Source organism: Nilaparvata lugens, chromosome 8 (genome assembly GCF_014356525.2).
Source record: "Nilaparvata lugens isolate BPH chromosome 8, ASM1435652v1, whole genome shotgun sequence".
NCBI lineage: Eukaryota > Metazoa > Arthropoda > Insecta > Hemiptera > Delphacidae > Nilaparvata > Nilaparvata lugens.
Window position 1 is genome coordinate 36,117,456 of NC_052511.1, and position 24,920 is coordinate 36,142,375.

The following is a 24,920-nucleotide window of genomic DNA, read 5'->3' on the forward strand; positions in this document are numbered from 1 at the left end:
AAAGCGCAATAACCTAAAAGCTAAAAATATAGTTTGTTGGTAATAATTTTTTGAAAAATTCTATAAGCGTGTAATTTATATTTACATTGAAAATAATTCAATGTCAGAAATCTTTATTGCTCACGTACCAAGTGATAGCCTAAGCTTGTGAACCCCTAGCATAAGTTAGCGTTTCTATTCATTTGATTTAGGCTATTGGCATGCTTTTTCCAATATTAAAATGTATTTCATTTAATTGGCTATAATAAGTCTTTTGTTTCATATAACCCATTATTTACTACATAATTTTTTTTTGTAGAGTATCAACCTTGATATTCCAGCAGTAGCCTAATTTCTTTGAATGAAGATAGTGCCAAGTCTCCACTTATTTTATACTGACTATAGGCCTACCGTACATGTATGTATACAGTCATGAAGTATCGTTAGTGGCTGGCGTCATCAAGCTAGCTATAGTAGCCTAATGGCGAGAAATTGGCAACGCTGTAATTTTCTCTGATGGAGGGCCAAGTTCCAACTAATTTCATACAAATTATAGTAGGACTTTTGTTATTGGTCGGCCTAAGAATATCGTCCGATTTGCTGATTGGAATGGCGTACCTACAATGGACCAATCAGAAAACATTCTGAGTAATGTGTTGAAAGAAATCGGTAAATGAAAAGGTAAATTGAAAATAAAGGGTCGGGCATTAAGCCCTCTATTAGATTTAGGCTTCGAACAGGTCAAGTCGACTAGGTTTATCAATTAAAAAAAAGATGTAAAAACTAACAAGCTATTTGATATTAGTTGAGGAATTTATAAGTCACATCTGCTATCACATTGATTAATTAAAAACGTCTACTATATTGCCATTAATCCCACAAGTCTGGGTAAAGGATAAAGAAGAAGGTATTGATGTAAAAGTGAGCGAAATTATTGAAAGCCTAGTGGTTCTTCTATGGACTATTATATAAAACATCAGCAATAGCTTGAAAATTTTATGAGTAACTATGTCAGCTAAAATTTTATATAACTTAATAGGCTAGAGAAGAATAACTAATCTTTCAATAACTCCGCCCACTTTTATCTTGATACCTTCTTTATAATTTACCCAGACTTGTGGGATTGATGGCATCTTGTTACAAATTTAAAAGAGCTATTCAATAGTAGGGTAAATTAGCGTATCTGGTGTACGTAATATTGATAGTACATAAAAATATTATCAAATAACACAACTGTTCAGAGCTTAAATGTACTGTTTAATAATGTTTCAAAGGTAAAAGGGTTTACTAGGGAGGTTAGGTTTTGATTTGAATGTCTATATTTTGATATTTGAAATACAGTGTACAGTTATCATCATTTAAAGTTGCTGCATTTGTTTTTTATAATATCTATAATATGTACACCGGATACGAATCTGCCTCCCGATGGTATTTACTCTCAATATTACAATAAATTCATTGTCGCTGCACCTTTTTCTTGTGAATGAAATATCTATAATCCACATTATTTTTTTTACAGACGGACTAATTATACGATGAACAGTGGGCTTTTATGATCCGTTAATCTCGGCGTGGTTTTAGTTTTGACGGTAAAATGTTATTTTCTACTATAGGCCTACATGACTACAATTCACCTCAGCTTCTCACTTGTTTGCCAGTTCTCAAACCACGATAGCTAACTTGAAGCGATAATTTTCTTCAAGTTATACAACGTAGATTAGGTAAGTTCAAATAATATAGCCTATTTTTTTTTAATCTCTCACTTTAAGACGTAGGTCTATCAACTCAATTTGCTGGTTATTTTCATAGATTGAAATTATCTTACCAATTTTCATCCAATAATGTTCCATTCAAACTTCAACATGAATTAATGTATAAGAAAAAACAAATAAAATTTTCACACGGTACACTTAATACACTGGAAAATTTTGTTCATTGCTATTGATAAGCAACAAGTTATCATTTGGTTTGCCTATAGGAAAGCTTTACGCTTCTGAACATTTTTGATTCTATGTGTTCATCAATAATTTATAAGTTTAGTTTTAGGCTACAACAAGGTGAAATACTTCCTTGAGCTTCACCATCAAAAAAAAAAAAAAATTATTCTTATAGTTGAAATGTTCTAGGCTAGTTTTAAACGTATGTAATAGTTCTTGTTACGTTGGTAATAATATTTTTTCAAAAAGTGATTCTATATTCTACATTTTTTCCGCAGAAAACTTCAATAACTGGCATCAAGAATCAAAAGTTTCAAAAATGGACTTCAATTTCATTGATATCAACTCCAAACAGGTATGATAATTATTTTAAAATCTATTAGGATAACTTAATTTGTCAGCAGTTTCTTATCAGTAATTCAGTATATTCAGCCCATGACCGGCAGTCGCCAGACAGACTTCGTCAAAATATAAAACAATCAATACACAAATAACTAGAGATGGCTGCAGATAGGTTGTTTCATGTGGCTCTGTAGATGGACTGCCATACTAAATCATGAAACAATCTCATACTGGTCTACAAGTCCACTGGTCTCATCATCTCTCAGTGAGTACAGAGGGTAGTTGATGAGTTTTTCACGTACCAGCCTACAAAACTTCCCATACTCCAGCTCACAAACACAAATTGGCAGTCTGTTGAAAATTTTTAGCATCCGTAAGGGGTAGCATTCGTATGCTTTCGATAGTCTGGAGTAGGGCAGGTCAATGTTGCCCCGTCTCCTGGTATTGTGGTGGTGCAGCTGGCCCCTCTCCTAGTAGGTATGAACCTCACTCCTTAGGAGCCGTAGGGAGGTATACATGTACTGACTGTACACTGTCAGTATTTTCAGACGTTTGAAGATTGGCCGGCAGTGCTCCAGGTAATGCGATGACGTGATGACACGAAGAACTTTCTTCTGTAGAAGGAGAATCCTTTCACAGCTACCCGCATGGCCCCATAGTAATATTCCGTAGCTCATATGACTATCGAACAACCCATGGTAGGCTGTAATTAAGTAGTTGGCCGGCACATTCTGCTTAAGCTTCCGTCAAAGTATCATTTGGCTTAAAATGTGGGAGAGAAATTTGGCTACTTGGACTTTGTATAGGATGGGTAAACCAACTGTTACATTAACGTGTCTCTTTGTACAACCTGAATTTGGAAAGTGGACTTTCCTATACTATTGATCTGTTGCTCTTTTGTCCCATTGTACATACCTGCAAACTACCACTTTGGCTGGCCACTAACGGTAGGATATAATATATGCTTGATGAACATGTGTGTACACATATGTTGTCATACATTGTTGTGTCATCACAGCGAAAGACTTTGAGACAAATTTTTTAGGTTAGGTTTTTGTATCTTCGATTTATTTGTTAGGCCTAATTATTTCTTTTTCGAATCAAGCACATGTTTGTGCACAATATTGCCGAATATCAATATTAATATCAATCAACATAAGCAGAGTGGTAATACTGAGAATCCAAAAAAGAGCAATAAGAACGGTACTAGGAGTCGATAGGATTGAGCACTGCAGAGACCTATTCAAGAGCAGCGAAATTCTGACAGTCATATCGCTCTATATTTTGGAATCAATAGTGCAAGCAAGGAACACAAATCCCACTCTAAGATCGGATCTCCACAGCTACAACCTGCGAAACCAACACAGCCTAAACCTACCTCAACACCGACTAAGAAAATATAGCAGATCCCCAAAATATGCAGGGTCTTTTTTTCTACAACCTGCTACCTGAAAACCTGAAATCAATCACAGGAAATAGAGTTTTCTTAAAGCAGCTCAGAGGATATTTGACTGACCGGCCATACTACTACATAAATGAATATGGAGATGAACATACATACATACACAGGAGATAATCCTTAAAATATGACGACTCCTACAGCCACAGGACTGCTGGGAAGACGGATAAAGTAAAAATAAATAAAGTAAAAAGTAATCAATGTGAGGTCAGTTTGATTTTGCGGACCAGAACATGGATTTTGGTGTAGGTATATCATGGATTTTGGAGTAGGTATATCATGGATTTTGGAGTAGGTATATCATGGATTTTGGTGTAGGTATATCATGGATTTTGGTGTAGGTATATCATGGATTTTGGAGTAGGTATATCATGGATTTTGGTGTAGGTATATCATGGATTTTGGAGTAGGTATATCATGGATTTTGGTGTAGGTATATCATGGATTTTGGTGTAGGTATATCATGGATTTTGGAGTAGGTATATCATGGATTTTGGTGTAGGTATATCATGGATTTTGGTGTAGGTATATGATGGATTTTGGAGTAGGTATATCATGGATTTTGGAGTAGGTATATCATGGATTTTGGAGTATGACATATCTCTGTCACTAGAACTACTTCATTGGGGACAGAAGCTGACCTGTTGTGACTATTGACATATAGGTTGACTGTCATTATTTTCCATCGGTGTTGAAAAAGGGTTATAGTATTGTTCTCCATTGCCCCCATTGAGACTCTTGTTGAATAATAATTTTTATTGTAATAATGATTTGGTTTCTTCTACTTGATGAGTAGGCCTATGCTTGGCTAACATCGTTTTTGTAAATCGTTTACTAATACAATAAATGTGCATCCTTTGGCGTCCATTACTCGAAAGTACTTGAGCACACATAATACTCGAAAATAGATGAAAAACATTTTGATATTTGATTAGGTTCAACTATAGTGATAAGATAGCATAGATTCAAGATTCGTTTATTGTCAGAACATTAAAAACAATAATGCAAGACATCGTCAGAAAACATACAAGCAATTAAAAATTCAACAATATATCACAGGTCATAAAATTACATCACATTATTAAATATTTCAAACTGTAAGGATAGCAGTCAATTAAAACAAATTTAACATCAATATATCACAGGTCATAAAAATTACAAAATACATCACATTATTTAGCCTATACATTACATGAAGTCATTTATACTGTAAGTCAATTAAAATATTCTTCACACAACAAAATTAACATCAATATATCACAGGTCAAAAAAAAATTACTAAATACGGTACATCACATTATTTATACATTACATCATGTCATTTATACTGTAAGGACAGCAGTCAATTAAAATATTTTTCAAACAAATTTTGAACTGTCTAATCTCAAGCTCCTTTATTTCAACTGGTAATTTTTATTTCTTACATTCTTTTTTCAAACTCAACAAAACTATTCAACATTATGTGGTAGTTACACTGAGTCAATCTGAGGGCTGTAGCCTGTCTAGTAAAATGGCTGTGAGCATTACTATTAATTGGAAAACTGTTTACATTTTTCTTTATCAGGCATTCATAAGAATACAGTGCCGTAATTGTCATGATTCTGAGTCTCTTAAACAATGGTCTACAATGGGTTCTATTATCCTTATTACAAATTACTCTAATATCTCTCTTTTTAATATAAAAAGCTTCTTCACATTTGAATCTCTCCCCCATGCAACAATGCCATATGCCAAATGAGACTGAATATATGCATAATAGACAGCAATCAACACATTAAGACTTACAATATGCCTTAATCTGCTAAGCATAAAAATACCTCTAGATACCTTACTACACAGTAAGCTGACATGTTTTTCCCACTTTAAATTATTTTGTAATGTGATGCCCAGAAACTTCACATGATTAATATTACATCGGCCACTTGAATCAAAATCTAACAACTGTGTTTTGTCTTTGTTGAGACAAAGAGAGTTTGCAGCTGTCCAGTCTTCGATAGTTGCATTGATAAAATTTAGGATATTCATGTTGTCAAATAATTTCTCACACTTGACTTGTATTGCTAGATCATCAGCAAACATAAACGCCCTGACATCACTACCACTTATTGCTAATTCTTCATAAGATGCTAACATGCTATCTTCATAAGAAGATATCCCATGGTATAGGTCGTACAAGTTCCAAATTTTAGACTGATTTTTTGTCAACTCAAGCCGATTACTGTCAACTACTTTCTATTATTACTGTTTTCTTGGGGTGAGAGAGTAAGAATGACATAGTATGAGGGGCTACCAGTATCACATAGAACAACTACTAGGATTACTACATCCAAAAACAACTACTAGGATTATCGGCTTGAGTTTACAGTGGAATTCGTAACATAAACGCCCCCTACTGTGGGATATATCTTCTCATGCTAGGCTATATTTTTTATCATCTAACTATGATCTCTTTGTTTCAAATAATAATAATACATGAGTTGTTTGAAAAGTAAGTTACACTATTTTAAAAAAAGAGATAATGCACAGAATTTGTTTAAGAAGTTATATTTAACTACATATATCAGTTATTTTTCTACATAATCTCCTTTATTTTCAATACATTTTTGGTATTGTGGTATAAATTTTTTTAATCCAGTGTCATACCATTCTGCCGCCAAACTGGTTAGCCATTTCAGAACTTCTTTGAGATTTTCTTCGTTTGCGAAGCGTCTTCCCCCAAGGTGTTATTTCAGCTGTGGAAACAGACTGAAGTCGAGATCAGGGGAGTATGGTGGGTGTCCGAAAACATCCCATCCAAACCCTTCAAGCATTGTCTTCGACAATGTTCGGTATGAGTGAAGTGGATGGGCGGCCGCTTTGTTGTTCGTCGTGTGTTGTCCTGCCTTCAATAAATGATTGGCGCTAACGAGAGACCATTGGTCTCGACATGACGTTTTCACCGTGCACACTGCACAACTCACGATGAATTTCAGTTGCATTTTTATTGTTTGCCATTAAAAAACAAATCACACAGCGTACTCCGCAATCGGCGGTAGAAGTAATGTGGTAGCTCCTTAGTGGTTTGATCGAAACTGACAAATAAGTCATGGCGGCCTCTTAGGAGTTTTACAGTGTTACCACAACACCCAGACGAACGTTTTCTGCGAATCCCAGACGTCTCCTGCCAACTGCGGGGATATAAAAAATAGTGTAACTTACTTTTGAGACGATCAGAGTACATATATTTTTTAAATTGATTTAATTTGGTGAGATATTTGATTATATTTAACTATGCTCTCTTAGTTTCAAATCATATGTTTTCTTTTGAAATTGATGTAATTTGGTGACAAATTTTGTTAATTTTCAGACGGATGGAGTGGAAGAAGGTGAAGACGATGATGAGCGAGATCAATTCAACGAGGGTAATGCAATGGCTGTCGATCCGTTGAGTATGGATAACGCAGCGTTGAGTACGGATAACCCAGAGATCAAAGGAGAATATGAGGAGTTGGTGAGTGGGATTTATCTATTTATTCGATAAAAACATAGAACGGTCACAGACAAACTCCAGTAAGAGCCTTAATGACATATTTTATAGTATAACATTACAATTAAAAAAATATATATCGCACTGCATTCTGCCATTCTGGATTGCTTTCTTTTTGGAAATTTGGAGTCGTCTTCCTTCTGAGCCCTCACAATAAAAAAAAACTGGTGAGCACCCGTGGTTGGAGAACTCGCTCAAAATACCGTTGACATTCTGTCAGCTGTTCTATTAATTGAAAGCTGTGGGAAGGCTAGATAAATTCAAGTTGCATTGAGTTATGTAGGTAAGGTTGCAAGCAATTGATAATACAGGTTATCTTTGATAAATTACTAAAATGAATAATTGGTATTCTTTAATTCAATGAATCAATTATTTGTTCAACGATAACTTTTGAATACTTTCATCATATCAACCAACACAATATTATTTGAACCATAATACAGATCGAGTTCGTTGGACAATGTAATTGGCTCACTCCTTCGTCATCTTTAGAAATTTAATTATCACAATATCCAATATTATTTGAGTATTAACGCTCCTTCTTGATGATAAATTATGAGGACTAGTAGTTATGTGAAGAGTAGACCTCGTGCAGTTATAAACCACAGTCTCCTCTAATACTGTCAGAGTAAATTCTGTCGTGACGGCGAGATATCGGCGTATAAACGACTGATGGCTGTTTGGGATTGTTGTATCGACATTGCTAATAATTTGATGTAAACAGCTATGCTACTATCATCAAAAGCTTACGTATAGTTGAAAGCAGAGATAAGTCTGGAGAAAATACTATGCTATTTCAAGTTATCAATTGTCACACAACAGCTTGTTTTCACTAAGTTACATCATAGAGAAACAATAGCGTAAGTAGATATCCCATGGTATAGGGAATTTATGTCGCAACTTTTACTGTTATCTCAAGCCGATTACTGTCGATTATTTTTACTTTTTTTGGGGTGAGAGTGTATGATCGGCACAATTTGAGAGACTACCAGCGTTACATAGCTGCATGGGAAGAACTACGTGAACTATCGGCTTGGGATAACAGTTGAAGTTGCGACATAAACGCCCTATACCATGGGATATCTACTCATGCTATCATTCCTCTATGGTTACATTGAGATATTGAATTGCATGCGTCATTGCATGCAATTTATAATCTACTCGACAGCTGATTTATGATGAATAATTCTATAGTCTGATTTTTACTCTAATATTGGCGTATGAAGGAGGCTCATTTTCTTTTTATATTATCCTTGAAATGCAAAATTTCCAAAAACCTTGTATATACGTCAACGCGCAATTTAAAAAGGAACATACCCCTCAAATTTCATGAAAATCTATTACCGCATTTCGCCGTAAATGCGGAACATAAAAACATATAAACATGGAAACAACATATAAACATAAAGATAAATGCAAAACCGTCGACTTAAATCTTAGACTTCACTTCGCTTGGTCAATAAAATTGAAAGTACATGAAAAAACTTATCATGTATAAATCTGTATATAATAAGCTGAGACTTCGGAGAAAATATAAGTGTTGCCAAATTGTGCAAAATTTCAATCTTTTCATGTAAGTCCATGTGACTGTATACACTCAATTTGACAACTCTGCATCTTCGAATTGATCACATCCTGTATCATTTGAACCATAATACAGATCGAGTTCGTTGGACAATGTAATTGGCTCACTCCTTCGTCATCTTTAGAAATTTAATTAATTATCACAATATCCAATATTATTTGAGTATTATCTTGAATATTAACGCTCCTTCTTGATGATAAATTATGAGGACTAGTAGTTCTGTGAAGAGTAGACCTCGCGCAGTTATAAACCACAGTCTCCTCTAATACTGTCAGAGTAAATTCTGTCGTGTCGGCGAGATATCGGCGTATAAACGACTGATGGCTGTTTGGGATTGTTGTATCGTCATTGCTAATAATTTGATGTAAACAGCTATGCTACTATCATCAAAAGCTTACAGAGTTGAAAGCAGAGATAAGTCTGGAGAAAATACTATGCTATTTCAAGTTATCAATTGTCACACAACAGCTTTTTTTCACTAAGTTACATCATAGAGAAACAATAGCGTAAGTAGATATCCCATGGTATAGGGAATTTATGTCGCAACTTTTACTGTTATCTCAAGCCGATTACTGTCGATTATTTTTACTTTTTTTGGGGTGAGAGTGTAAGATCGGCACAATTTGAGAGACTACCAGCGTTACATAGCTGCATGGGAAGAACTACGTGAACTATCGGCTTGGGATAACAGTTGAAGTTGCGACATAAACGCCCTATACCATGGGATATCTACTCATGCTATCATTTCTCTATGGTTACATTGAGATATTGAATTGCATGCGTCATTGCATGCAATTTATAATCTACTCGACAGCTGATTTATGATGAATAATTCTATAGTCTGATTTTTACTCCAATATTGACGTATGAAGGAGGCTCCTTTTCTTTTTATATTATCCTTGAAATGCAAAATTTCCAAAAACCTTGTATATACGTCAACGCGCAATTTAAAAAGGAACATACCTCTCAAATTTCATGAAAATCTATTACCGCATTTCGCCGTAAATGCGGAACATAAAAACATATAAACATAAAGATAAATGCAAAACCGTCGACTTAAATCTTAGACTTCACTTCGCTTGGTCAATAAAATTGAAAGTACATGAAAAAACTTATCATGTATAAATCTGTATATAATAAGCTGAGACTTCGGAGAAAATATAAGTGTTGCCAAATTGTGCGAAATTTCAATCTTTTCATGTAAGTCCATGTGACTGTATACACTCAATTTGACAACTCTGCATCTTCGAATTGATCACATCCTGTATCATTTCGGCTTGCATTAAAAGATTGAAATTTCGTACAATATGGCAAAACGGATATCTTCTCCAAGTTTCAGCTTATTTTATTCAGACTATACCTTCCAAGTATTTTTTTCATGAATTTCAAATGTTATCCTCATAATATGTCATCATGAAGGACGAAGGAGTGAGTCAATTTCGTGGACCAATGAATTCAGTATGTATTATGGTTCAAATAATATTGTGTATATCGATATGATGAAAGTTTTCGAAAGTTATCGTCGAACTAATAATTGAGTGATTGATTAACTATTAATAAATACCAATTATTTGTTTATTGAAGTTTTGTTGGGTTGGTGAGTGGAGAAAGATCTAATCATCGCTGACCACTTATTTATTCGTTAATTATAATAATTTTTTCTTAATATAATCATTTGTCCTCACTCCCCATTGAGGGTTGATTTGTGGGAGAGGGAGTGGAAGAGGGGGCTCTTATTGCCTTAATTCCGCCCACATCACTTTTTATATTGTAAAGTGTAAATAAAAGGCATTTATCTATCTATCTTTCTATCTATCATTGTTTATTTTGGGGTTTCTAGTTTTCTAAATTGATCTATTCTTTTTTCAGATTTTGAAATGTGAGCCGATCGACTATGATAATGAAGACCAGGATGATGATAGAGAAGTGAGTTTTCTCTCTTTATTTATCATTCAAATCAAATCATTTTTTATTTTGACAACAAAAGCACAAATGAAATAATCCACTATCAGCTCTGAGTAAAATAATAATGAAAATTTATACAGTTAGTTCTTGCAAAAAGAAAATTAACTGCTTACTACTAAATTATTCTCAGTTTGTATGCAAGTAGGAGGACATGAGAATAATTTTTTCATGCTACATTCACTTGGTCTCCGTCTAGGTGTCACCCCGACATCTACTGGACCGAAGGTTCCAGCTTGTCATGTCTGTAAAAGACAACCTGACTCCTCACACACACACACACACACACACACACGTCAGAATGTCACCCCGACAACTTGTCACCTCCTGCACCTGTAGGTGGTAGTTTGTCGGCACAGTTCACGACAACCTGACACCTTGCACGCTGGTGTCAAGGTGTCACCACGACAACTTGTCACCTACAGCTACAGGGCACCAGTTGGCACCATTTTTCGTTAAAATATTCTTTCGGGATTGCCTAAGCTGACAATTCCAAAGTTACTAGTTCGCAGGTGAATTCTCCAGCCTATGAAAATGTGTCAAATACAAAATATATAATTAATTATATATATTTTTTTTATAGCTTACTAAAAATGTATAAAAAATAAGAAAAATTTACATAGCTTACTTACGAAAATATTTAAGATTTTATTGATTACCGTACTCAAGTTTTAAAATAACTTGTTGTTATGGTAGACAAATATTTGAGGCACTTTCAACATCCAGTCTGTTTTTATACTTATTCTTGATTGCACCACGGTTGAAAAGGCTCACTCACAAATACATGATGTTGAAAATACAATTAGGAATCTTAATGCCCTTGTCATATAAAACTTGACAGTTTGGCTTAATTTTCTAACTTTCAAATGAAGAGCTCGCCGAAATGCTGATTTCTTGTGGTGTGGAGTCGAGATGATAGGTTGTCGTGACCGTACAATAATAAGTACATTATCAAAATGATAGGGAGATGAAAAATAAGGTAACCTTGTGCTATTCCTCTCCCAAATTTAGATAACACATAGTCCGAAATAGGTTAAGTCTTGTAGTTCTTCAATTAACAAAATTTTTAGCCCTCAAGTATTTTCACAAAGTAGATTTTCAAATTTAGATGCTCCTCGCAACCTCACGTTTGAGTGTCCCCCCGACAACTTGACACTTCCTGTACCCGCAGGTGATAGGTTGTCGTGACCGTAGACGACAACCTGTCACCTCGCATCAGAGTGTCCCCTCGACAAGTTGCCAAGGAAAGGAGACAGTTTGACGGGGTGACACCTAGTCGCGTTCCCCACTCACTCAATCACTTATTCTCTCTTTCGAATACACGTAGTCTCCTCTCTCAACGCACTGTATAGAATGCACCTGTGCGCCAACTTGACAATTACGCTCATCTCTATGAATATAGAGACTTCATTTACACTTCAACTTCACTCTTCACAAGACAACTTCACTCTTATTCATGTTCTAGTTTGATCAACTAGTATTCCAACGTTAGTTCCCCCCTCCAGTCGAATTTGGAAGTAAACTCAACTCTATAGTGAGGTCCATGTTATAATGGCAGTGGAGAAAGATAGAACAACGTTGCCGATCCTTTGTCTTGTCAGTGCCTTGCATGGAGGTTGGAGGATAACTAATACCGTTTTATTGGTGTAATATTAACTGTTCATTCTCATTTGAAATACTTACTTACGAAGCGCTACAGCCCTGCGTGGACCTTGACCTCCTCAACAATTTGCCTCCATTCATATCTCTGATTAGCCAGTCTCCTCCAGTTCCTCTCGTTTTAAATAATCAATTATATTTTTCAATGAATTTTCATAAACAAGATTGAATATTCTGTGAATTAATTATATTTCTACATTGTTAAAAACGATCTGGCAACAGAGCAAAGCGAGAAAGAGATAGCGCTCTCCGGTTTGTTGAATGATAGACAAGGATAGCAATACAATATTGCTAATCAAACACTGCCATTATAACGTGGACCTCAATATAGTAGGAAAAGGTGGTAATATGGCCCCTGCATATAATATGGCACCCCTCTGTATTTCAATGACCAAGTGCTGAGATCTAGTTTTGAAGATGGGAACTAGCTCATTAGTTCAGTTGATGGTCACTAGGAGTCCATGGAACAAGTCTATGCAGCAGTTGGTGAATTTTGAGGTTATTTCTATCCTTGTGTTTTTTGAAAGTTTGGAAGTTATGTAAATTTCTCAATTTTAATGTGCTATAATTAATAATTTCTCATTATTGAGCATTGTAATTATGATCTAGGAGTTATTTCCAACATTTTAACATAAACTAGAATGCTCTGTTGCTTTCAAGTTCGAACCTACAAACCACTTTGTTAAATCACAATCATGTCTGCAATATGGCCCCCTTAGGTGAATGTAATATGGACCCCGGGGTCCATATTACAAGCAGTTTGAATATTTGTTGTTAACTTATTTTTCAGATGCCTAGAGCCAGCTTAGCAACGAAAACGACTTCTAAAAGGCAAACATGGGATAAAGATAAGATGAAAGAAGCAGTATCTGCAATGATTGAAGGAAAAATGGGAGTCAAAAAAGCATCAAAACATTTTGACGTGCCAAAGACTACATTGAGAAGATATGTTAAAGATGCTAAAAATACCACATCCCAGGCAGCTGAAACGACAACAAAGAAGTTGGGACGAAAACCAGCTTTACCTGCATCATTAGAAAATGAACTTGTAGACTACTTACTGTACATGGAAGCAAAATTTTATGGGTTCACTAGAATGGATGTCCGTCGAATGGCTTACCAATTGGCCGTCCAGAATGGAATACAAACGAACTTCAAAAATGAAATTGCTGGTAGGGCTTGGCTAGATCATTTCCTCAGACGTCACAAAGATAAGCTATCAATAAGAAAACCAACTGGAACATCATATGCCCGTGCAAAGGGTTTCACACGTGAGAGGGTAAATGCCTTCTTTGACTTGCTGGAGTCTGAGTATCATAAACATAATTACCCTGCTGATAGAATTTGGAACGTTGATGAGACTGGGCTCAGTGTAGTCCAGACCAAAGTACCACAAGTGATAGCCAGTAAAGGCAAACGACAAATTTGCTCATTAACTGCAGCAGATCGTGGATCATTGGTCACAGTTATATGCTCAATGAGTGCAGGGGGATCATATGTCCCTCCAATGCTTATTTTCCCAAGAAAAAATATGACCGATCTCCTGATGAAAGGAGCCCCACCTGGGGCTATTGGACGCACTCATCCATCTGGGTGGGTGCAAGCACATCTTTTTAAAGATTGGTTAATTCATTTTATCGACAAAACTAAGCCTACTCAGACCTCACCAATTCTTCTGATCCTTGATGGTCACTATTCCCACACAAGGAATATTGATGTGATAGATATTGCACGAAAGAATCACATCACAATCCTGTCATTGCCATCTCATACTACGCACAAACTTCAACCACTAGACCGAACTTTCATGGGAGCTCTGAAAACCCACTACAGTGAGAACATCAGACAATGGATGCTCCATGAAAGCAGATCCATTGGGCCATATGATATAGCATCCTTCTTGGGAAAGGCCTACCTCCAATGCACCACAGGATCAACTGCTGTCAATGGATTCAGAGTCACTGGTATTTACCCTTTGGAGAGAAATATATTTGAAGACCATGAGTACATTGCAGGGGAGGAGGAAGCTCAAGAGGCAGATGCTCCAACTGATAATACTGATGAGACTCCTGTTGAAGAAGCAAATCTTGGTGCTCTCCAAACATTTGCTGTGTCACCTAAAGACATCCACCCTATCCCTGAAAAAACGACAAAAAGATCAAACCGTGGTCGAAAACCTGCTATTGCGAATATTGTTACAAGTTCTCCATACAAGAAAGAACTAGAGGACTTCTATGCAAATAAAGAAGCTGATACTCACAGAAGAGGCCGTGGCCGTGGACGTGGACGTGGTAGAGGTGCCAAAAGAAATTTGATTTTTAACGACCCTCAGCCTTCTACATCAGGACTCCAATCTCCTATTACTGATCAAGAGCATGGAAAATCAAAGACAATAAAAAGGCCTAAACATCAAGAACAAACCGACAGCAGTGATGATGATGATGATGAGGTGCAGCTCTCCACTTGCTCCATCGAGTCACCCTTTGACCTGCCAATTGGAGAGCCTCAACCAGACGAAAAAGATGCGGCATGTATTTTCTGCGATGAAAAATTCTCGAGTAATGTACGAGGAGAATTATGGGTCCAATGCTTGATGTGTTCTCTTTGGGCCCATAATGAATGTGCAGGAGCAGAGAGGGAGGAATATGTCTGCGATTTTTGTCGTTAACTTTTTTCTACATTCACTGACCTTCAATCATCTACAAATATCTATAATCCATTTTTTTACCCTAATATAAGACTATTACTCATGCATAATAAACTTTTTTAGTGCCACAAAGCCGTTTTTAATTTTTTTCTCCTTATTTTTGTACGTAAATTATGAGGTCCATATTACAAACACCATGGGGGCCATATTAACAACACCTCCCAATATTTTCAGTATGTGTAGGGTTATGAAAATTTATTTAAAAAAATTATAAAATGAGGGTTTTAATGATTATTAATACAACATTGTGCTCTGCAACTAACAATAGATTGTATTTCTGCAAAAAGCAAAGGATTTTTATCAATAGTATCCATTTTATAAGACAAAAACAAAGTGGGGGTCCATATTACCACCTCCTCCTCTAGGCCTATAGTTATTAAAGCCGTATACAGATAAATCAACATTTATTTTTTTTCAGGAGTCTAGATCACATGATGGAATTTCATTACTGCCTGAAAATGACGAATCGCGTTCAAATGATGGATCGGCGATTCTACCAGAAAACGATCAATCTCGATCATCTGTGAGTAACCTATCTTTTTTTAATATAAAACATTTCTACCGTCATTAATAGGAGATAATTACAACCTAGCAGCACGCTTATCTAGTAGTCTACAGTGGTCCTAAGTTCTACAGTGGTTATATGACGTCATCGCATTGTCATACGATTCGGTTACTGCTTCTCGTGGAATTGCTTACGTTAAATAACGCTATTCAACTACGGTTGGATTTAATTGACCTCCTTGTAACCGGCTGTATTATTGTAACATTATCTCGGTTATGATTCCGTAGAACTTGGAAATCTCAGTTGGAATCTCAGTCATTCTCTCTGATATGGTTGATACTTTTTTGAATTAACAGTATTATTTATAAAAGACTTATAAAGCGGGCTATTCACTATCCGACAGACTTTTCCAACTACTTTGGATTGATGTCCAATTGAAGGACCTCGCAAGGAGCAATTCCTCAAATTGCTCGAAATTGAAGTTGGACAAAATATCGGATAGTGAATGGCCTGCTTCGAACGTGAATGGGGTTGTTGCGGGCGGGGCGTATGCTGTCGGAAGTCTGGTGAACTGGGTTGGTCGACCACGTAAGGTCAGCCGCCTATTCAGGTTTGATTTGGAACGTGAGTAGGGATGTTTGATGTCAGTGATGAAATATCCGACATAGTTGGAACAAACTGTCGGATAATGAATGGTCCGCTTTTATGTTTTTAGCCAATCATGCCTTGGGGACTAATCAGAATTGTTGTACCAGCTACTAAAATAGATTATTGGTTCGTGTTTCTCGTTGCTAGGTAACCGTAGTATTGAAAAGTTAACCTGTAGTTTATTACAAAGTAGTGGGTAAAAGCGTTCTTTATATAGAATCCTTTATAAATGGAACCATTTGTATAGCTTACACATATCCTAGCAGAAATATGACAATACTGATGAATCCATAATACTTCAGGAATTGCTTAGTCCAATTTATTGTAGACATCGTGTTGGTTTCGAACACTTAATATTGTGTCAAATTTGTTTATTCAAGTAGTAAGAAACTATATTCTATTGCTTTATTTTTGTAATCTATTGTACAAGTGGATATAACAATAATTTTTCATGCAATACTTTTGTTTGGTTAGTTTCCTACAAACTTATCATTGCCAAAATTTATTTTATCAATTCAGTAACCTATTATTGGGGTTTTCTACTAAACGTTCCCCTGTTATAGTAGTTGTGAATTGATTGATTACTCTACACTTTTAGCCACTCAATTTATCAATTAGTTGGTACAGGTGAATATAGTATTGTTAATACTAATGCAGTAGACTCTTCTCTTGTAAACATCTCTATGTTATCTTAAAAATGGGATTTTACTTTAATATTGTTGTTTATCTTGTATATTCTAAGCTTGAATTTGATGGAAAATTGTTACGATTTGAACCTAATTGAATCCGTAGGTCTACGTAGTTCATAAGTGCAACAGTCAATAATTTTTTCAAATAGTGTGTGTTTGAATTCTTGTAAAAAGGAACATTCAAGGGGAAGTCTGTGTAATGGAGACTGCAAAAATGGATTTCCATTTGAAATATACCCTGAGTTGAGAACAAGGATCTCACAAGCTGTTTGATGAAAGAATAATAATTATTGATTGTGAATAAAACAAAAATTGTCAGATATTTCGATTATGTTTCAGAAAATTTGAAGAACTAGGTTATTTTCAACGAAATCTGGACTTGAAAGAGTAGCATATTACATGGAACAGAAGGTTTGTGTTTAGAGAGAGGAGTCATGTGAAATGCCCTGACATTGTTCAGGTGCGACCTGAAAACTCCAGACCTGATCCAGTCAGGTCACTCCATATTTATTTACTGGGTAGAGAAATCGAACCATCAAGTTGGTAGTCTCAGAAAATTCTCTATGAACCCTGAATCTGTTGACTGATATGAAAATGATGAATTTATATGAGAATCTGCCAATGGATGAACATGTGTCAACTCTAGTTCTCATATCTTTTGCAGATTCTGAGTTCAGAGGGAAATTGTGTGGAGATGATGGCCACTGAGAACAGTTTAGACGTTGAGAAATCAGCTGATCCGAAAACTTGTTTAGTGATGGGGAATCAGCTGTGTCAGGTTTTTTCGGAGAACTCGGATGACACAGCCTTCAGAATAATCCCAAGAATGTTCAAGGAAACAGATGAACAGAAAAATTTGGGAGAGTCATCGAGACAGAAAAATTTGGGGAAGTCATCATCGTCATCTGGTGTAAATCCTACGGCTGCGCAGTCTCCAAAACTTCTTCAGAGTATTGATATAGAAGCTAGCGGACTAGTGACTCCTTCAAAATCTCCCCCAGTTCCCACTAGATCACAGAATCCCGAAAACGGCACCAGTCCTCCAGAGAACAATGCTAAAGGAGCAACGAATGTAGTGAGTTCTCCAGCACCCGGTGTGCCGTTATCAGCGTCCAGTAAACTGATAAAAATCAAAGATAATATGTATCTTGTGGTGTCTCCGGTTGATGCAAGCAAGAGTCAAGAACAACAAAGTCAAGGGATATCCTCGAATCAATTTAGTGGACAGCCTGAAGGAGCTTTGAATCAATCAACAACAAACAATCAAGGATCACCGCAAACTCCAGGAGGAACTTTGAATCAATTGAAAACATCAGATCAAGGATTAGCTTTGAATCAATTAATAGGCCAATCTCAAACTTCCGGAGAGCCTTTGAATCAACCATCAACACAATTCTCAAGATTAGCTCTCAATTTTGGAAAATCACAAGCTCCAGTAGTAACTTTGAATCAATCACCAACTATTAATCAAAGAGTAGCTTTGACTATTGGGAAACCTGAACAATCTGGAGTAATTTTGAATCAATCACTAACTAATAATCAAAGAGTAGCTTTGACTATTGAGGAACCTAAAACACCTGAAGTAATTTTGAATCAATCACTAACCAATAATCAAAATGTAGCTTTGACTATTGAGAAACCTAAAACACCTGACGTTATTTTGAATCAATCACCAACTAATAATCAAAAAATAGCTTTGATTCTTGGGAAACCTCTAACTCCTGGGAACGAACTAGCTAAAACTGTTGTGGAAAATTCTAATAATTCAGCAATTAAACTCCTTCAAACCCGTGGAGTGTCTGTGAGCCAAATAAGTTCAAATACACAAGATTCATCTCCAATACAGCCATCCAATAACAGTAATATTGCCGTGTCTCAACCTTCTGGATCAATCTCGAATCAATCTCTAGATAATAGTATTGTTGGTAAAATGCTCACACAATCCCCACCATCTACCAGTTTTGTATTTGGCAACGGCAACCTAGTACCATCCACATCTCAAAATCAATCACCAACTATAGATTTGACAGATGAGCAACTAATCACAACAGGAGATCTACCAGCATCTCAGAAAAGTGTGAACTTGGCTACTGTCAATCAGATACACTCGAATCCAATCAACAATCAGTTAGGATTGGTGTGTATTAATGGTTCTCAAATATTGTTGACAAATCCAATGGCGCAACCAGGAGCTGGAAGTTTGGTTTTTGGTCATCCGTCCTCGTCCAGGTTGGATGAATCAGCAGCTAGGCCTACTACTGTGACAAATATGTTTGAATACCAGAATCCGGGAACTGTTCCCGGGCAAAATGGGATTCCATGTAATCTTAGGCTGGCGACGATCAACGGTAAAACTGTACTATACAACGTTCCCAGTCCTATGTTTCAAGCTCAGAATCCAGATTTGGGTTCGAATCGATCGGTTCCAAGACATCCCAACATTTTAAGAAAAACACGTCATCTCGAAAAAAATTTGTTGGGAACAGATGTGAATCCGTTAGCTGTTTCTCAGCCTACATTCACAATTACATACGGTAATTTGTTGCCTGCTTCTAGAGAAGGCTGCAATGAAAATGTTTTATTGACTGTACCGTCACTGAGCGGTAGGGTGGTTTCAAAAGATGATGAGAAGAAAACTAACTCACCAGTCTCCAATCAAAGTTTGTCAAAGTTAATCAGTTATCCAATACTGCAAAGTACAGCAGATTCCAGTAATAAAACAAATCTGAACAAACCTTTGGATAGCAACATGAAGTTTAGTCTATTGACAATTAATGGATCTCATTATCTGGTCGCAAATCCGCCCCCTGTAATCAACTCTCCAGTAGGTAATCAATCTCCAAAATTAAGTACAAATTTTAGTTCAAATACAAGTATTTTGTTGGCTCCAACTGCATCTAGCTCTCCAGTTGGTAATCATTTACCCAAATTGAGTACAAATTTGAGTTCAAGTACTAAAAATAAAAGTATTTTGTTGGCTCCAACTGTAACCAGCCCTCCAGTTGGTAATCAGTCACCCAAATTAGCTACAAATTTGAGTTCAAGTACTGAAAATAAAATTATTTTGTTGGCTCCAACTGTATCTAGTTCTCCAGTTGGTAATCAATCACCCAAGTTAGGTACAAATTTGAGTCCAAGTTCTAAAAATACAAGTATTTTGTTGGCTCCAACTGTATCTAGCCCTCCAGTTGGTAATCAATCACTCAAGTTAGGTGCAAATTTGAGTCCAAGTTCTAAAAATACAAGTAATTTGTTGGCTCCAACTGAATCACCTATAATCAGATCTCCAGTTAGGAGTCAGTCACCCAAATCAGGAACAAGTTCTTGTACAAACTCAAAAACTACAGTAGAAATAATGGAATATTGCGAACATTCAAAAACTTATGAATATAAAATAATAAATGCAAGTGAATCATCTTCAGATGATGATAAATCTCAAAAATTAGGTGCAGGCTCAAAATCAAAGAATAAACGTTTGCGTTCAAAATCAAACAATAAAAGTTCGCGTTTTAAATCAAGGAATACAAGTTTGAGTTCTAATTCCAAGTATACAAGTTTGCTTTCAAAATCAAAGCTTACAAGCTCGAGTTCTAATTCAAAAAATACACGTTTGAGTTCTGATTCAAACGATGCATTGGCTCCATGTCAATCCAACAATTCATTCAAAGCTTCTCCGAAATCTTTTCCCATAATGAAAAGCACTCAAGCTCAACATGGTGGTACAGCTGTGAAAAACAAAGTGGTGGGAAAACCAAACAAACAAAAACCTTCTGCAACTGTAGCATTGAAGGATTCTGTAAATTGCACATTAGCAGTGGAGACTTGTGTTGAAGATCCAGAATTTATATTGCCTACAAATGCTGAACTAATGTGTCTTGACCAATCAAAAGAAACCCGTTCACTAGTAGAACCAGTTGATAAAAATCCTGAATTTATATCGCCTATAAATTCCGCATTTACTTGCTCTGACCAATCAAATGAAAACAATTGTCCTCCAGGAGAACCAATTGAAGGGCATCCTGAATTCATATTGCCTAATAACACTACAACATTTAATTGTGATCAATCAAATGAAAGTAATTGTCCGCCAGGAGAACCAATTGAAGGGCTTCCTCAATTCATTTTGCCTAATAACACTACAACATTTAATTGTGATCAATCAAATGAAAGCAATTGTCCGCCAGGAGAACCAATTGAAGGGCATCCTCAATTCATTTTGCCTAATAATACTACAACATTTAATTGTGATCAATCAAATGAAAGCAATTGTCCGCCAGGAGAACCAATTGAAGGGCATCAATCGAATGAAAGCGATTATGAAAACTGCCCTCCCGTAGAACCAATTAATCCTGAATTTATATTGCCTACAGATTCCATACTAATGTGTACTGACCAATCACATGATAGGTCAAATTTCGACCAATCGCAGCCTGTAATAAGTTCGATTAGTTACGGGCCAAATGTTTTCAAATCGTTGAAAGTTGAAGACCAAATGTTTCTAATGGCGTCGACAACTATTTCAGATAGAGCTGATGAGGTTGAATCTTCTAACAATCTTAACAGCGATTTGAAACCCCCTTACAAAAGTGTCAGCGATGTAGAACTTCCTGACAATCTTGGCAGCAGCAATGTAAAACTCTTAAATAAACGAGGAAGAAAAAGGTTACACGGAGAAAATTCAGACAGTGTAAAGAAGCTTTCTAGAGTTTCAGAATCTAAGCGGTCCACCTCAGACGCAATCGATAAAAATGGAGTTGTTGAGGAAGGTGTAATCGATGAAGATTCAACAGCTCCAGAGTTTGATATTGAAGTTAATCCATTGCTAATGGAACCTGAGGTTATCTTGGGTGATAATGAACCAAGAAGGAAGAAGGAAAAGATGAAGAAAAAACGAGTTGATAGCGCACTGGTCAGTGACTGTGCAATCTGTAATGTACGTGTGAATGATCTGGAATTGCATATGATGGAGAAACATCAAGTGGTTTGCAAGTTTTGTGACGTAATTGTCGACAGCAAAAAGAGCTTGTCGACGCATCTGGCGTCTCATTCAATGTACGTCTGTCAACAATGCAACAGGTGCTATTCGTCGAAGGCTAGTCTGGACTATCACGTACGTAGTCACGAGGTGAAGCCCATTTCCTGCGATTACTGTTCGCGAACGTTCAAAGGGAGCTTATATCTGGAAAAACATGTGGTTTTCCACCACAAGGATGTAGCCAGGGAGTATGTGTGTGACACGTGTGGCGACCAGTTTTTCCTAAAGGAGTCGTGGAAGTCGCACAAGAGCTATCGCAATCGGTACAAGAATCACACACGGCGGAGGAACTGTGTCCGTTCAGGACCGAAGCCCGCAAGTTCAGGTGCAAACGTAGACACTGTATGACATTGTTCGAGTCGCTCGAAGGTTCGGTTGGCCGCACATCAGTTCAGCTGCAGCAAGTGCGAATTCAACGCCAAAGACAAGGCTGGTTTACAGGATCATGTGTTCGCCACACACTTCAAACGGTGTCCGTTGTGCGGCAAACTGTTCTCTTCGATTGAATTAGCCAAGAGGCACTATTGGAATATGCATTTCCATGTCAAAATGTACGAGTGTGAGTACTGCGGGAAATTGTATGAAGACTACAAGTACCTAGCCATGCATAAAATCACGCATGGCGTATATATGCGTAGGAAAAGAGAGGACAATAATGTTGAAAAGATGAGAGAAGAGGATAATAGCAATAAATGTGAGGCACGTGGACAGGCGGTTGGAAATTATGTAGAGCTAGTCGCACATAAAGAGATGCATGTCTATAAGACTGGTGACAGGAGTACGGTACTAGGTGACAGTAGTACTGTTGCACACGACTGTAGTACAGTTGTAAACGATAGTAGTACAATTATGGACGGCAGTAGTACAGTAGAAGACGACAGTCGTACTGTAGTAGACGATAGTGGTACTGTATTATGCGACGTTAGTACGGTACTATGCGATAGTAGTACGGTACTAGGCGACAGTAGTACTGTAGTAGAAGAGTGTAGTACTGTAGTAGGCGACAGTAGTACGGTACTAAACGACAGTAGTACAGTTATAGACGACGGTTGTACAGTTGTAGGCGACAGTAGTACAGTTATAGACGACAGTAGTACAGTATAGACGACGGTTGTACAGTTGTAGGCGACAGTAGTACAGTTATAGACGACAGTAGTACAGTTATAGTCGACAGTAGTACAGTTATAGACGACAGTTGTACAGTTATAGACGACGGTTGTACAGTTGTAGGCGACAGTTGTACAGTTGTAGGCGACAGTAGTACAGTTGTAGGCGACAGTAGTACAGTTATAGATGACAGTTGTACAGTTGTAGGCGACAGTTGTACAGTTATAGACGACAGTTGTACAGTTGTAGGCGACAGTAGTACAGTTATAGACCACAGTTGTACAGTTATAGACCACAGTTGCACATTCGTAGACGACAGTAGTACGGTACTAGGCGACAGTAGTACAGTAGTAGGCGGAAGTAGTAGAGGTATAACTTTAATGAAAGACTGATTTTTAATGAATTAGAATACATCAACGAAGATTCTGTAAATAACTTTTAATTTGAATTTTATTAAAGATACGACTTGTAAATATTGGTAAATAATAATAATAATAATGATTGGTACATAAAGAATTAGAACACATCAACAATGATTCTGTAAATAAGTTGTAATTCGAAATAAATAGTACAGGCTCAGCCTAGTTTTTCCTCCAATGTCATAATTGTATTATGATTATAGTGTTTTATATAATAAATTAATAAAAAAAAGAATTGTATTAAAGATACGATTTGTAGTTATTGGTAAATAATGCTTGAGGGTGTGTGCATACATAAATCGGTAAGGCGTTCCGAGTTCTTCTTTCTTTGCAACTACTGAATACATAAAAACTGAAGCTTATTATTTAATTATTTAACGGGCTTGGGGTGGGGCTTTGAATACACATTTCAAAAAGCTATTCATAATTAAAAAATATATAATTAAAACTATGCTAGGCAAACCCAGACGTTATCCTACCTGTGATCTATTCAATGATTTTAAAGTGTTGACCGTTCGACAGCTCTACATAAAAAACCTGATATTTTATACATAAAAAACAATAAACATAAATTTAATAGGCGTGTAACCGGTTCCAACTTGAACTTACGTCCTACTAGAGCAGTGGTCGCCAAACAATCGATCGCGAGCTACCGGTAGCTCGTGGGGTAGTTTTTGGTAGCTCACAGAAATGCTTGGGTTGGCAACAATGCATTGAGAAACATGGCTACAAAATTTTGCATTTCTCACAGATATAACTGAGATCTAACAGAGAAGTTGGATGATTTGAATTCGCAGCTTCAAGGGAAATATAAGGACATCGGTGGAATGATTTCAACTGAAACATCGTTTTCCAAGAAGCTCGAGATGTGGGAAAAGAATGTCGTCCAGTTTGAATATAAATACTTTCCCAGTCTGAAGAAAATCAATGACGAGAAAAATCCTCCACAGCACCGCAGCAATAACCAAGAATACGTTACAATTCTTTCAGACTTGAGACAACACAGTTTGATCAACGATTTCAAGATTTTAAAAGCATATCGAATATGGTACAATTCATCAACTCTCCTTTTGATCGATGCAGAAGATTTTACAGCTTGTGTTGTAAAACATTTTGGTGGAGATCAGGGTTCAGTTGAAATGGAATTTGTGGAATTTCAAAATGATCTGTCTCTCAGATCACTTTCTACAACTGGAAATATTTGGTCCCAAGTCCCCAAAGAAAAATATTGAAATATTATTCAAGTTGCATTGAGGTTGAAAGCTATGTTCAGCCCTACCTACTTGTGTGAAGCATTTTTTTCAAGTATGAAATTCATAAAAAATCGATATAGGAACAGACTGACTGATGAACAATTGTAT

The 24,920-nt window shown here is 36.5% G+C and overlaps 1 protein-coding gene across 7 annotated transcripts in view; it reads left to right on the forward strand.

The window, feature by feature from the left end:
• LOC120352720 (mucin-4-like) overlaps positions 1–24,920 on the forward strand; it is a 43,778-nt gene that overhangs the window by 447 nt on the left and 18,411 nt on the right. Inside the window, exons 2-8 of one of the 7 annotated variants that reach the window (XM_039434656.1) lie at positions 1,499–1,702; positions 2,192–2,271; positions 7,064–7,207; positions 10,698–10,754; positions 15,575–15,679; positions 17,663–21,059; positions 21,294–22,901. In XM_039434656.1, the coding sequence (XP_039290590.1) occupies positions 2,236–2,271; positions 7,064–7,207; positions 10,698–10,754; positions 15,575–15,679; positions 17,663–21,059; positions 21,294–22,381 (4,827 nt within the window). In that variant the 5' untranslated portion in view covers positions 1,499–1,702; positions 2,192–2,235 and the 3' untranslated portion in view covers positions 22,382–22,901. Of the gene's footprint in view, positions 1–1,498; positions 1,703–2,191; positions 2,272–7,063; positions 7,208–10,697; positions 10,755–13,239; positions 15,229–15,574; positions 15,680–17,662; positions 22,902–24,920 lie in introns of those variants that run through there. The other 6 variants (XM_039434654.1, XM_039434655.1, XM_039434657.1 and 3 more) reach the window with 6 other exon arrangements.